Source organism: Atractosteus spatula, chromosome 8, assembly GCF_055471065.1.
Source record: "Atractosteus spatula isolate fAtrSpa1 chromosome 8, fAtrSpa1.hap1, whole genome shotgun sequence".
NCBI lineage: Eukaryota > Metazoa > Chordata > Actinopteri > Semionotiformes > Lepisosteidae > Atractosteus > Atractosteus spatula.
In genome coordinates this window covers 6875120-6890856 of record NC_142713.1, presented here as the reverse complement: position 1 = coordinate 6890856, position 15737 = coordinate 6875120, and the positions used below count along the sequence as shown (strand labels likewise).

Here is a 15737-nt window from a genome sequence, read left to right as displayed (position 1 = left end):
GGGGAACTGCAATGCTATTTTTATATTTTGGGGTTAAAAAGAGTCAGCATTGATTGAGTGCATTTCAAACCACAATAAAAGTCTAATGTACACAATATCTTATAAAATAATTAACTTCATGAAATAGAGGAGATTTCCAGTTATGCTCAGCGCCATGTTCTGTGATTCAGAACGAGGCAACACAACTTCCAGTGAGAAGTTGCCCTGTTACATTATAAACAAGCAGGCTTGTGAATACATTCCTTTTAATCCAATAGAAATATTGCTTTCGATTTTGAGACGTTTTGCCGAAAAATACTACTTGTTAACTCTGCACGCAGATCACATTGGAACATTTCTGCAGTGAAATAACTGCTGCACAAACTGTAATTATTCACTGATTATTATATTACTCATTGCAGTGACTAGTGAGCAGGAAGGGCCGCTTCATGTCACAATTCATGGGAACTCTTGCTCTCCCCCGTGGAGAGACCAGGGCTATGTGACAACATGGCGACTTACAGTACTTTCACATAGTTCACGATTTTGTGCTTAATTCTAAATGAGTAAAATTTGCCTAGAACATCAATGAATGTATTTTGTTACCAAGATTTGATAACCAGGCTGAGAAACTGGGACTGCAGTTGGCATTCGAGGAGCATGCATTCGCTCTCTTGCTTTATCTCGAAAGGAGACTTATTTTTTGGTGTCGTTTCTTGTCATGTCACTTTCCAAGTAATGGGTTGAATGGCATTAGAATACATATTTGAGTGCTGAGGTTTTTCTTTATGTTTTTTTTTCTCCAGGGTCATCAATGCAGGGAAGAGCACGCTGAATGAAGACCAGGCCTGCTGTGAAGTTGTCGTTGTTAAAAAGAAGCCGGGGGTCCTGTCCAGTCCAAATAAAACCTCCACATTAAAGAGAAGGTCATCGCTGCCAAACGGAGAGGGCTTGCAGCTGAAGGAGAACACAGTGAGTCCATCACCAGTGCCATACCTGTGGAATCTCCATTACATCTTTTTTTGTCTGTTACTGTGCAGTTTTGTTAAAGGCTGTGGATGACGTGACTGTACAGTGGTTGGCATTGCCGGCTCGCAGTGCTGGGGCCCTGATTACATGATTACTTTACTAGAACCCTGGTGGTTCTACCTGATGTTTCTACTTTGCCATTTACATGATCTTGGAATTTCTGTGGTGTATCTTCATCTTATCACAGATGTATAAAGGCATGAAACCTTATGCTGTATTCTAGGAGCTAGAGATTTAATTCCTTCCCTCTTTAGTGATCTCTAATGTTAACATTTTGGGACCGTCCTGCAGAGACCTTGGGCATACACCCATGTGGAAGAGTTCTGAGCACTAACTTCTGCAGTTTGTTCTGTTGGTTTGATGAGACTTCTGTTGCAGAAGTCCCAGCTTGTGCATTTAAGCCATGAATACAACAGCAGGGCTCCCAGTTTTCCACTTTTGGACATCTGGGGACTTGACTTTGCTTAACGAGTAAGGTACTGTAGCAGAACTCTGCTTAGAGTTATCTATTTGCCAGCAGGTTAGCTCATACAAAAAGGAAACACAGAAAATCTGTTTATGTTTTTTTGTGCACAGTTTTGAAGGCAAAGGATTTCAAGTGAGTTTAGGGATGCCATTACATAAATCTAAGGATGCCATTTGTATCCGATACGTTACATTTCTGCCTTTCACCTGTATGAGAGTAGACTACTGGACATTAGTTCCATTCTAATAAATATTTGTGAAATGGCAAACACCTGAAAATAAAAACAGGCAAAAGACAGGAAAATGCTACGCACTAACTAGGCCACATCATAAAAATAACAGTTTATTTTTAAAGATGTTTTGTATACCTGTGTTCTCTCTGTGGTGGAGGCCTCCCACTACAGAAAATATCAGAATGTATGCGTTTTTATAAACAAACATTGGAATCAGTGCGGCACTGACTTTTACAGTGAGTCACCCACATTCCCACAAATCCCTTATTCTGTACTCACAAAAATAGAGCAGTGAAACCAACCATACACATCTACTGCAGTTGGAGTGCCAGATTTAGTTTACCAGCTCTGCTCTGATGCCAGTAATTTTAAGCTTCATTATGCAGTGCTGCCCCCAACATAACAATCATTCATGTCATGGTGTGATGTTACCACATACTGCGCCTTTCTTCATGTGTCTTCATGTGGTAATCTTTTCGGGTGCTAACCACGACAGTGACTTGGCGGGGGGGGTTGACGATGGATTCTAATATGGCCACATCTAATCTGTTTTTATTTTTTTCCACATTATACCTGTAGCATGGCTTCTGTTACATTCTGCGCAATAAAAAACTTGCAGTACTTATCTTTCTTGTCGCCATCTAAATGTGGTGCTCGGAACAGAGCTGCAGGTAAACAACAGTGCTTACGCCTATGCTGTATATATAGGGGTGTGGGGTGCTGAATAATTTAACTTATTTATTTGTCTAGAGGGCTCTACTAAATTTACAGAAACATCAGGTGCACCAACATGTTGTCCTTTCCTGACTGTCAGGTGAAGATTCTCTGGTTTTGATATCAAAGTGTCAGAACAATAAATCCTGAATGCATTTCTAGACAATACTGGAGTTTTCAAAACACCGAACTAATCTTTAATAGTAGAAATCTGTCATTATTGATGCTCGGAAAAGTACATCTCTTATTAGCTATAGAGCCTTCCAAGAAACCCCAGTTATCTTCAAATAACATAGAGGCCCTGATAACTTAATGACATCCAACCATACATTTTTTCTAACCTCTTTATCCAATACAGGGTCACAGAGTCTATCCCAGCAAGCAACAGGTGCAGGGCAGGGTACACCCTGGATGGGATGCCAGTCCATCACAGGACGCACGCAGACACAGACACATACTCACACTAGGGCCAGTTTTCTCAGAAGCCAATTCACCTGCCAATACCGTATGTTTCTGAACTGGTGGAGGAAACCCACGTGAACACAGGGAGAACATACAAACTCCACACAGACAGCACCACAGTATTTGAATCCAGGCCACCACCAATGCAAAGAAGCAATGCCAGCCACTGCATCACCGTGCCACCCAATGTAAGGACATATTTATTATCGATGTGTGCTAATTTGATATACATTATGTCAAAATAAAAATCAATGTAGTCTGTCTGCAGATGTGCTTCACCATATCTAGATATAGAAAATCATCTTAAGTTAGAATTCCTTGAACAGGCAACAACAAAAATGTGTATAAACAGGAAGACATGTTAGTGAATCGAAAACAGAATGCAAATAAGGGGTGAATGTTGAAATTGGGCTGATTAATTAGTGGTCTGCCACACGAATTTGCCTTAGGACCACTGCTTTTCTTAAATCATCTGGTATAGTTTGAAAACTAATCAGTTTCACAGATGATCCCAACATACCCGATTAACAAATGTAAAACAAGAGTCAAGGGAAATTCAAGAATGTCAGGACATAATAAAAGACTGTGCACCTCCTGGCACCTCATGCAACGGTTACGGTATGTTTAGCTCCATTTTTTTTAAGTATTCTGCATATTTGAGAAGTTAACAGACATTTCCAGAGTCTAGATCAATCGTGTAGACAAGGAGAAGCAGATCTACAATAGATTGGTACTGTATCGTGTTTCAGTCTGAGGAATTTCTCCAAATTTCACTTTCACTGCATTTAATTCCAGAGAAAAAATAATTTAAAGGTCTTTTAATTTTTTAAAGGCTGCAGATCTGTGAGTCAAGTGAGTGTTGGGGATTGTTGATGTTTGCAGAATCAAGAGCACTTCAGCTATTCATTGATTTTCTGCAGTGCTGATGGTGGGTTCAGATGCTTTTCAATGTCGATATCGGCCTGCCCGACAGTTGCTGACAGTTCAGTTTTATGTTTCAGGTTTTTTCTGTTATTTTTATTTATTTGACTTCTCAGTAAAAAAACAAAACAAAGCATTCCCTTATGTGTTTCAATAGTTTGTGTTTCTCTGAAGCAAAACTAATTTGAAAGTGTAGGGGGAAAAACACCAACTGGATGAATGTCAGCTGTAGGAAACTCTTTGAAAACCTATTTTCTTGAGTCAAAATCCTAAATCGCAGGCATCACAGGGAAGTACAAGAAAAATGAATGGAAGAGGTGTTTATTGTGAGGTTTACTAAATATTCTGCCTCTATAGAATTCATAGCTCCTTTATGTTAAGAAGGCAGGCGGCAAGGACTTGTTAGACTAAAGGTGTGTGACAAACAAGCTGCACATCTTAATATATGTACATTTTGTGTTGGTTTAAAAATATTGCAATACCACATATGCCATATATTGTGCTCAAATAACACGTTGTGTCTTAAATAAAACAATTATGGCAACACAAAAGGTTGAATATGTGTTGCCATAATTGTATGGATTATAAACTGCACTCTGAAGTGCTCGTGTTTCAGTACTGATCACGTAACAAAACCTATTTCAAAACTACCCAGAACTGCGCTGTGACTTATCGGATTCCCACACCTCTATTTTCAAAAATAGAGTGCTTTTATGGGTGGGTGGTCGCCCTGCAAAAGACTGGTGTGCTGTCCAAGGAATCATCCCACCTTGCTCCTTATGCTTCTTGGATAGACTCTGGGTTGCTATAACGCATTTTTCTCACCATTTTCTAACCACTTCCTGCAGTGCAGGATTGCGGGGGAGCCAGAGCCTATCCTGGCAAAAAACAGACGAAGGATATACCCTGGACCGGACACCAGTCTATCACAGGACACAATCCAATACACACACTCACACCAGGGTCAGATTTTCCAGGAAACCTATTAACCTACCAGCATGTCTTTTAGACTGTGGGAGGGAACCGGAGCACCAGGAGGCAAATTGCGCAAACATGGGGAAAACATGCAAATTCCACACCGACAGCAGCCCAGATCCAAAGCTAAACCCAGGGGCCCAGCACCGTGGGGCAGCAAGACTAATCACTGAGCCACCACTCCACCATTTCCACTAGGCCAGCAGCCATGTCACCCTGCACCTCACAACTGGCAGCCCCACTGAAGCTCAGCAGGTGTGAGCCTGGTCAGTACCTGGATGGGAGACTCCTGGGAAAGCTAAGGTTGCTGCTGGAAGAGGTGTTAGTGGGGCCAGCAGGGGGCGCTCACCCTGCAGTCCTAATGCCCAATGCCCAATGCCCAATGCCCAATGTGGGTCCTAATGCCCCAGTATAGTGACGGAGACACTATACTTTAAAAAGGCGCTTTGGATGAGACTTAAAACTAAGGTCCTGACTCTCAGCAGTCATTAAAAATCCCAGGGGGGTTCTCGAAAAGAGTAGGGGTGTAACCCCGGCTTTCTGGCCAAACTTCCCCCTGATCTTTACCAATCATGGCCTCCTAATAATCCACATCTCCGAACTAGCTTCATCACTCTGTTCTCCTCCCCACTGAGAGCTGGTATGTGATGAGTGTTCCGGCGCACTATGGCTGCCGTCCCATCATCCGGGTGGGGGCTGCACATTGGTGGTGGTAGTGGGATTCCTCCTTACCTGTAAAGCACTTTGATTGCAGTGTCCAGAAAAGTGTTGTATAAGTGTAATTACTATTATTATTATTATTATTATTATTATTATTATTATTATTATTATTACCATCCTTCCCAGGAAAAAGAGACTTTCTGGTAATGGACAGATGGAAATCTCTAGGATGCCTGTGTGCTTGTGTGGTGTAGAGATCTGAGCCTGTTTCTGGTCTGAAGGGGTTTTCATGTGTGTGTTTCGACAGGATTCAGAAGGCTTGACGTTCCACTACTGGGCGCTGTTTGATGGCCACGCGGGCTCGGGGGCGGCCGTGGTGGCCTCCAGGGTGCTGCAGCGGCACATCGTGGAGCAGCTGCAGGACGTCCTGGACGTGCTGAGGAACAGCGCCGTGGCGCCGCCCACCTGCCTCGGGGAGGATCCAGACCACGCCCCCGGGGGCCGGGCCCTGACCCGCGCCGCCTCTCTGCGGGGGGCGGCCGGCGCCCCCGGCTCCCCCAGCGCCCCCCCGACCCGGTTCTTCACAGAGAAGAAGATCCGGCACGAGAGCCTTGTCACGGGAGCCATCGAGAATGCCTTCAAGACAATGGTGAGCCCGTCGGCCCCTTGCCCATCTCCAAAGCCAGCAGGCAGACAGGGTGGTTTTTCGAAGCTGAAGTTCAGACTTCGCCCCTCTTTTTCTCTTTCTTCCTGGCTTACTGCCGTCTCGTGTAAAAAAACACTTCTTTCTACACTGCATAATTCCTCCCTTGCTAGGTTCTTACAGTTCCCCTGCATGTGATTTGGGACCACGCTTTGCTCTGTTGTGAAATGGCTGGTCAATACAGATAATTAACCCTCCTCAGAGCTGACTGACAGTTCTCCATCTGCATCGTAGGTGGTCACGGCTTAGGTCACGGCCAAGGGGGTGCTTTCGTCCTGCCCAGCCTCCAGGTCCAGATGGCTTTGCTGTTGAGCAAGGGATCCTCACACGTGAAATGCTAGTGTACTGCTATGCAAATGTCAGGTTTCCCAAGGCACGCTCTTGTGGTCCTAGGAGGTGCAATTCTTTGTACTGCTGGTCGTACAGTCAAACCTCTTTATGTTGCCGAAACATCATACAAGTGTGGTTCCAGTAGGGAGCTGCGTCAGCATGCCTAGGCTGCACAGGAACGAGTAAAAAGTTTAATCCATGCTGCAAGGGAAGGGAAACGCATCGTTTCGAGCCAAAGAAGGGTGCATAGCCGAAACGGTGTTGGCCTGCAGGTAGTTAGATGGATGGATAGATGTGCGAAACTCACTGACACAAAAGGTAATCAGACAGAAATAAGTAGGCAGCGTTTATGAGGTTGCAGCTTGTATAATAATAATTACATAGTAACAGTAATGATGCAGTTGATAGAAGGCACATGGTAACATGTCAGTTGGCACTGCTGCCGTACAACTCTGGGGTCCCTGGGAAACCTGTGTAGAGTTCCCATGTTCCTACTGTGCCAGCGGCCATATCACCCTGCAACTCACAGCTGGCAGCCCCACTGAAGCTCAACAGGTGTGAGCCTGGTCAGTACCTGGATGGGAGACCTCCTGGGAAAGCTGAGGCTGCTGCTGGAAGAGGTGTTAGTGGAGCCAGCGGGGGGGCTCACCCTGTGGTCTACTGTATGTGGGTCCTAATTTCCCAGTATAGCGACGGGGACACTATACTGTTAAAAGGTGCTGTCCTTCGGATGAGACATAAAGCCGAGGTTCTGACTATGGTCAATAAAAATCCCAGGGAGTTTCTCAAAAAGAGTAGGGGTGTTACGCCATTGTCTGGCCAAATTTCCCACTGGCCCTTACCAGTCATGACCTCCCAATAATCCCGATCTCTGTCTTCATCACTCTGTTCTCCTCCCCACTGAGAGCTGGTGTGTGGGGAGCTTTCTGGCGCACTGTAGCTGCTGTCGCATCATCCAGATGGGCCTGCACATTGGTGGTGGTGGAGGGGAGTGCCCATTACCTGTAAAGCTCTTTGAGTGCAGTGTCCAGCAAAGCACTATATAATTGTAAGCAATTATTATTAGTAGTATTACATGAGGTTTTTCATCCTTTTCCTTTCTGTCCCAGAGACGTGCTATCCAGGTAAATGGGTGTTTCTAAATTGTCCCCCTTGGTAAATGACTGTGTGTGTCTCCTGCAAATCCTACCATGGGCCTGTCTGTAGGGAAGCAATTAAAAAAAGGCAAATCAGGTTAGGGTTAAACATGCTTGAAAGGGTAGCATTTAAATCAAGGGATGTTATGGTAAACCTATTTTATTTAGGTCAGCATGTTACATAAAGAGAGTGCTGCTCAGGAATGAGTCAGGAGAAGAGCAGACAGATACCTGATCAGGTTTAAACAGATGTCCTACCTCAACAGGCCACACAAATTAAAACTTTAGTAGAGAAAACTATGTTGTTGTGTAAACATTTGATTATACATCTGTGTATGTATTCGGTAAATTTGTTTAAAATGCATAGTTTAACTATCAAATTAAAGAGCCAGCAGTTTACGTATCACTTTTGTTAAATGTAATATTTTAAACACCAACAAAAAAGCTGTCCGATAATTATATTGTGGATATACTGCTATGCAGTCCTTGTTCATTTCTTTATAGCAGTAGATACCTGTATGTAATATCCCAGAAAGCTGAAATGATTTAGTGGACATTGATTAACCACCAGATGGTGCCCTACTGTTATTCTGTTTTGTACTCTGTATCATCATACTGTAGTTTCATAAAGGCTGTGTAGATAATGCTTTATCTGCTATTGGGATGTAACCCAAAAATATCTGTTAAACATTTCCTAGTTGTCTTTCAAGATAACAAGTAGGTTTAACTGAGAGCAGGAATGACGAAGTACACAATCCTAAAAAACTGTGTGCTCAGAGTCCTCTGGTCAAAAAAGCAAAACTAAATATCTGATTCTTTTCCATGTAGCTGTTAACACTACATAATGCTAACACCAATAATAAATACTAGTTTTATTGCATTGGCTCTTTAGGTCAGTTGAAACCGAGGGTCCCTGCTGAAGCACCATTTGTTTATAAAGGTTAATAAATTGAGTGTACAAATAATTTAAACGTCAATATGACAGCACAGCATTAACAGTGTTTAATTATAGAACATTGACCCTAACTGGATGTGATAGTATTCTCTTTTTGATGCTGTTTTCAATATATTCCAGCAGTAGGTGTAGGTAGGACTGTGTACATTTTAGAGTCCCTATGATAACAGTTGAGATAACCTAAGACTGTGCTGACAGTACTAATAGAAAGTGAAAAACTCAAAGAAATTAAACTGTAATGAGTGCAAACAAATGTCCTTTTTTTAGCTTTAGATGTACAAGGTAGTGGAATGTGTTTTAATATATTTAATCTGATTGGGTGCAGTGTGCACTAGTTAAGTCATCCCCACACCTGTTTTATTGATTTAGTTTAACAATAAGTTCAAACACCCGACAAGTGCTTCATTTTACAGTATGTCACTATAGAAAAGAAAGACTAATGTAATGATGTGTCCCCCCGACTCTGGCCTGCATTGGAGGTGATATCTGTCTTTCGTATTTGTACATTTCCAGATCTTTCTTGATACCATTTCTAAAAGGTGTAACTACTGCGATCAAGCTTGGAAAGCTACAGTATGTTAATCCATAATAATCGAAATCATCCTCAATAATAACAACTACTTATAATAATAATCCTTACTAATCTTATCATTCTGGACACTTCACTCAAAGCACTTTACAGGTAATGGGGACTCCCCTCCACCACCACCAGTGTGCAGCCCCACCTGGATGATGCAACTGCAGCTATAGTGCGCCAGTACACTCACCACACACCAGCTATCAGTGGGGAGGAGAACAGAGTGATGAAGCCAGTTCAGAGATAGGATATTATTAGCAAGTCATAAATGGTAAAGGCTGGGGGGTGGAATTTGGCCAGGACACTGGTGCAAGACCTCTACTCTTTGCGAGAAACTCCCTGGGATTGTTAATGACCACAGAGAGTCAGGACCTCAGTTTTACATCTGAAGGACAGCGCCTTTTTGCAGTATAGTGTCCCCGTCACTATACTGTGGCATTAGGACCCACATGGACCACAGGTGAGCGTCCCCTGCTGGCTCCACTAACACCTCTTCCAGCAGCAACCTTAGTTTTTCCCAGGGGGTCTCCCATCCAGGTACCGGCCAGGCTCACACCTTCAGTGGCAGCCCCACTGAAACTCAGCAGATGTGAGTTGCAGCTCCTGACTGTGAAACCCACCCCAGGAAATGGATAATATTCTTTGCAAAGCAATGTTTCCAGAAATGTGCTTTATAAATGAAGCAATGCCTTTCATAAATATGGATTTTCGTAAGAAAAATATGAACTCCCCCCAATCAAATGTTTGAAGAGTTTAGGACACAAGCTCTAAAAACTGTATATCAATACGCTTTTTCAAAGCATTCTTAAAATATCTCTCAGACCTAGATTCCAAGGAAATTTGATGTAGGAGGTCATCCTGCAATGTATTAATGAGCTCCATCTGGTCAGTCCTTGTGTGTTGAAGGCAGTGCAGTGCTGAAATTTCCTCACTGTACACGCCGTGTAAAGGTTGATGATTCTGTCCCCGGATGGTTTGTTAAAATGATACGTGAGCGCTTGTAAGCAGTCAAATGAAAGAAATACAACACAAAACAAACCAGTGGCCAAGCTAATTACCAGAACACAAAGCAGACTGATGAAAAGGTACAGGAAGTAGGCTCCAGAGGTTTAAATCAGTGGAAGTCATCTGGTTGTCAGAAATCTATATGTGTGAAAATGAGAGTCTCTGGAATTCTTACTGTTAGACCCTGTTATACCCTTGCATTTTCTATCCCGTTATTGTGAAGGGTTTCCCACCCCTCTGAAGAAGTTCGAAGCAACCTGTATTTTCCATTTTTTAACCATTACAAGATTTTACAGCAGCCTACTGAGGAGAATGTACATTTAAAACAATTCTTAAAACAGTAACGCTCATAAAATACAGTGAAAAGAATGAGTATTCGGGCAGTGCAGTGATATCTGTCATTTTTGCCGGCTCCGAAACAAATCTGTATTTCAGATCAAACAATCAATACAGAATACAGAATGTCTGCTTTTATTTCTGGCTATTTTTGTGTGTACATGTTAAACCATGTGAGAATTAAATTTAAAATGGTTTTGTTTTCAATCCCCTCCAATTTCAGGTCAGTATACAGTAAATTTTGAAACAGATTAACCTAAAGTAAATCATAGCTGTGTAAAGTTAGTATTTGGCTGCATACCCCTTACATGAACTGACTGCTTCACGTCTGTCACGTAACAATGTCTCTGGACTCTAAATATGTTCCTTTGAGATGCTTTGACATGTATCGTATCTTTAGCTACTTGTTGCTTGTTTGTGGAGGTTTCTCTCTTTTAGTTTCCTCTTCCTCAAGTGAAATGCATGCAGCCATAAAAGTAAACTCCAAAGACTGGAAAATGGCTGTAGATTTGCAGTTTTTTTGCATTTAGTAAGTCACAACACAGAGCACCAGAGCAATTAAAACTATTATCCATTTGTCCCAATATTTACGCTCACCTGAAATGAGGGGATTGAACACAACAAATGACATTGCTCTGACATTTCTAAACATGTACAGTATGCAAAACTAATGTCCAGAAACAAAAGCTGAAATGATATACTTTTAGCCTGATATTAATCTTTTCATCTCAAATACAAAATTCACTTCACTGTCCAACATTTCACTTTATAGTGACCTTCAAAACATACTGATGTGTTCCAACTGCAGCACACTTTCCTCCTCTCTGTTTTCGATAAGTGAGAACACATTGAGCTGTTTCAAATCCTACAGTACATAGCATCTCGCCCCATATTAAACACAAAAATCCTTGGGAGGGCACCATTTTCTCTACGCTGAAATTTCTCACCTTATGAAATACATAATTACAAGAAACGGAACGAAAAGAAGGTTTGTCAGTATGCATATGTTTTCCAAGGAAAATCCACAGATTCCACAGCACAGTTGTCCATTCTTGTATTGCATGGGACGCCAAAAAGCATTGCAGCCTGCCTGTATCTGTCTTATTTACTGTCTATTCACTTCTTCTATAGAAATTCATTTTAAGCTTAGAAACATTCCAAAGAAACCATAAGGACAAAAAGAGGTCATACTCGCCTTAGTGTCTCGAGACACTAAGTGTTTTGATCACACTGTCAAGCTGAATTTCAAGGAATCCCTGGGAATTAGTTTTATTAATTTTATTCCATGCATTAATAATTGGCTGTGTTGTGTATGTAAATGTTTTCCAGTTCCCAAAAAATCCAGGGTGATGTTACATTGTGTTAAATTTAGATAAAACATCTGCATGTATTCCTTTTGAAATAAGAAAGGGGGCAGGTCTCCTGTTAGTTCTTCATTGCTAAGATTGAAGTGATTTGTCCCTTTAATGTGTACTAAATCCCCTAGAATTTCTCTGTTTTTCTTTAAGAAGAAGTTTACAACTCAAGTCGAGTTGCACCAAAGCTATGCGTCTCCATTTGCTAAGCAATATAAAATATAAAAACATCACCAGGACTTCAGACAGGGAATAGAAATAATTATCAGTCACATCCATTTTCTAACAGCTTTATATAATACAGGATCATGGTAGAGCCAGAGCCTATTCCAGCAAGCAATGGGTACAAGGCTGAGTCCAGTCCATCACAGAGCACATATAGAAATAAACACACAGCCACTTGCACCAGGGCCAAATTTTTCATAAACCAATTAACCTACCAGTACGTTTTTGGACTGTGAGAGGAAACCTGGAACAGCATGAGGAAACTCACATGAGCATAAGCAGAACATACATTTGGGATACAAAGAGGATCCAATTAGTAAAGGGTAAAGAAAGGTGTTTGGGTGAAGTCACAAGGTGTAGAAAGTTCCAGTTTCTTTTGCTGTTGAGAGACATTTTGATTAAAAGGGAGGAAAATGACTTTGTTTATATAAAAGATACAAAATTCCCCAAGTTTAAGTAGTGCCCCAGATAAATATAGGATTTTTAACTCCTAATAAAAGTCTAACAATACAGCATCAATCTAGGAAAGTCTATTCTTCAGAGGTAAAAAAATATCTGTGTAAACAGTGGCATCAAACTAGAAGAGATAAGCAGTTCTGTGTATCCGTACAGTATTAAACATGGCTTACAATATCCAGACCATAGCATAGTTATTTCTGGTCACATTACGTATTGGCATCCTCTGTCTCTGACAGTGTTATTCACTGCGAGATGAATACTGTTTGTTAAAATATAAATTCTTAATTTATAATTCTTAATTCTTGTTAAAGTATAAATTCTTTGATCCTGTGACTCACCAGGACCAGGGGAAGGAAAACATTTGTAGCAGGTGGCCCCAGTTGACAATGCATTTGTGCCTCTGCCAGTAATTTAAAGATTTATTTTACTATGTTATTATAAAGCATGGAGTAATTTTTTTTTTTAATTTCAACTTGTAAGAACGCCACACTATGTTTAGTATGTAGTTCAGGTTGTGCTGCAGAATGCGTCAGGGACATGGCAGCCATTTTCATTCGGAGATTGTTTCCATTCCAAAGTGACAGCAGAGCTGAAATATGTCACCCCTAGCCTTCTGGTGCGTGTAGGAGGAGAGGTATGCTTGCTTGGCTCACAGAGTACTGTCAAGCTGGTGTTGATGGCAGCGACTGCTCTGCAGTTACTGTTAACACAGTTACTAACTTGTGGACTAGTGATGTAGCAGAGTGTGTGATGGAACAGTTGATAGTTTGTTGTGGCCTTGAAAAAATATATAAAAAACAAATAGTTTGCAGCAGTCCCCCTCCTTTCCATTGTGATTTGAATGATGTATAAATGTGGTAAATGTCCTTTGTTTTTGTAACCATAGCAGGACCGTGCTTTACTGAGTGGACCCAAAGTTTTGGTATTGACTCGCAAATGATCTGTTTGACAAACTCAAGGGCAACCCCCACACACTACCATGACCTGACAACAAGTTGTCTTGGATAAATTCTGCCTTTCCATGGAATGTGTTTCAGTAGTTAAACAGTACAGTGAAGTAAAAAAAAAAGCTAATATTTCTTATTTAACAACCGTACTACAACGTATTAAACTGTACTACATTCAGTATGTGATTCTAGGGCTTTTTCTAAAATTGGAACTTTTGTCTGTATCTACAGTACCTGCAGCAGGTTCATGTGCTATGCTGGAAAGTGGTAGTGATGTTAAAATAGATATTCGCTTATTTCTAAAACTTTAAGACAAGACAAGGAATTTCGGCCCAGGGAGTTCTTTATAGAAGGGTTAAAGAGGAGCTGCAGTCCCGATTTCTCAGTCAGGTTATTAAATCTCGGTAACAAAATTAATTCATTGACGGTATAGAAAGAAATGACAAATTTTGAATGAAGCACAAAATCGTGAATTTCGTGAAAGTACTGTAAGTCGCCATGTTCTTGCAAACCGCTGGTCCTGCCATGGGCAAGAGAGAGTTCGCGCAAATTGCTGCCCTTCCTGCTCACTAGTCACTGGAATGACTAATGTAATGCGATGTACAAGTGAAGACGAACAGGTTGTGCAGCAGACATTTCGCTACAGAAATGTTCCAACGTGATCTGCGTGCAGAGTTAACAAGTTCCATTTATCAGCAAAACTATTTCTATTGGATTAAAAGAGAGAGATTCACAAGCCTGCTTTATTGCAATGTATTACGGCTGCAACACTTCACCATAAGATTTTTTGCCTCGTTCTGAATCCCAGAATATGGCACAGTGCACACCTGGAAATTTTATCAATTTTGTGATGTAAATTGGAGGTTTTACAAGCTACTGTGTACATTTTACTTTTACTGTGGTTTGAAATGCACTCATCAATGCTGATTCTTTCTAGCCCCAAAATAAACAAATAGCATTGCAGCTCCCCTTTAATACACTGACATGTTTCAGAAATAAATCTCTTAAGTTTTTGGAAAACCAAAAACCTAGTTGCATCCCGCCTAACTGTTTCTTTCTCCTGATTCAGGGCACATCTAAAACCATATAGCATGACAGTAAAAGTCTAAAGCGATGAATGTATCTTGTGATTTACAGTCCCGTATAAATGTAGGCTTTGGAACAAGTATGAATTGGTGATTTTGAAAAATCAATTAAATGAAAACAGAGAATGAAATTTTCCCCCAAAAAACTTTTGGGAAAAGAATATAAAAAAGTATAGCGATATTATTTTTGCTTTGTTTATTAATTTCTCTGGATACTACAAACATTTAACAGCAGCTGTTAAATTCTCAGTTAAAGGTGTGTTTTTTTTTTCTAACAAGAAAGCATCCCTTGAGACAAAACACTTGTTAGTACAAAGATAATTCAGAGAAGTGGAATATGATATCCTTTGACAGGAACAGCACTAGAAAAAAAAATAGCTCGATAATGGAGTTTGTTTACATCAGCTATAGGTCATGGCCACCCAACAAATTACTTTTCAATCAGCAGAACTGATTACTTTATGATTATCATTTTTTTTGCCTCAGTAAATATGATGGACAGGTTTTAAATTTTGTGTTACCCAGACAATCAATAAAAGTAAGAGAAACCGAGTTCTTTTGGAGGATATCCAGCGTCGACCTCCCAGCAGCAAATCGGGTAATAATCTCACTAACAAACTGGGTTCTGTCTCTTTTTGTTTTGTTCGCCTGTAGGACTCTCAGATTGAAAGTGAGAGAAGCGTATACAACATCTCGGGGGGCTGTACTGCACTGGTTGTGGTCTTCCTTTTGGGAAAGCTCTACATTGGGAACGCAGGCGACAGCAGGTGAGAGGTGACTTCGGAACTGGGTCTCCGGCTGATACAAGTCCTGATGGTCATGTCTGGTCCTCGCAGTCTTCTGTGGCCTTTCAAAAACGCAGGAAAGCAAGGTCGAAAATCCCAATCCCGTTTCAGAATCGTTTCCTTCCGAAAACTACCATTGGTAAGAAAGTGGATTCAAAGCTTTGAGACATTAACTTATGGAGCCATTACCCAGGACGTTTCAAGACTACTTCTACAAACTCCACGCAGGTAGCTTCCCAGGTCTGGAACTGAACTCAGGGCCCCAGTGCTACAAGACAGTTAACCAATACACCTCCAACTGAAATAATCTCAGGCTACAGTATTTCCTAAAACATTTGAGGATATTAGATGGCCATTCAAATTACACATAACCAGGTGCTTGCTGTACATGCACTTGCAGA

The 15737-nt window shown here is 41.3% G+C and overlaps 1 protein-coding gene across 1 annotated transcript in view; it reads left to right on the top strand.

Annotated features, from left to right (window-relative positions):
* Positions 1 to 15737, top strand: part of ppm1h (protein phosphatase, Mg2+/Mn2+ dependent, 1H) — a 71221-nt gene that overhangs the window by 29305 nt on the left and 26179 nt on the right. The window contains exons 2-4 of the mRNA XM_088923607.1: positions 786 to 951; positions 5746 to 6087; positions 15206 to 15318. Coding sequence (XP_088779733.1) covers positions 786 to 951; positions 5746 to 6087; positions 15206 to 15318 — 621 coding nt within the window. The remainder of the gene's footprint in view (positions 1 to 785; positions 952 to 5745; positions 6088 to 15205; positions 15319 to 15737) is intronic.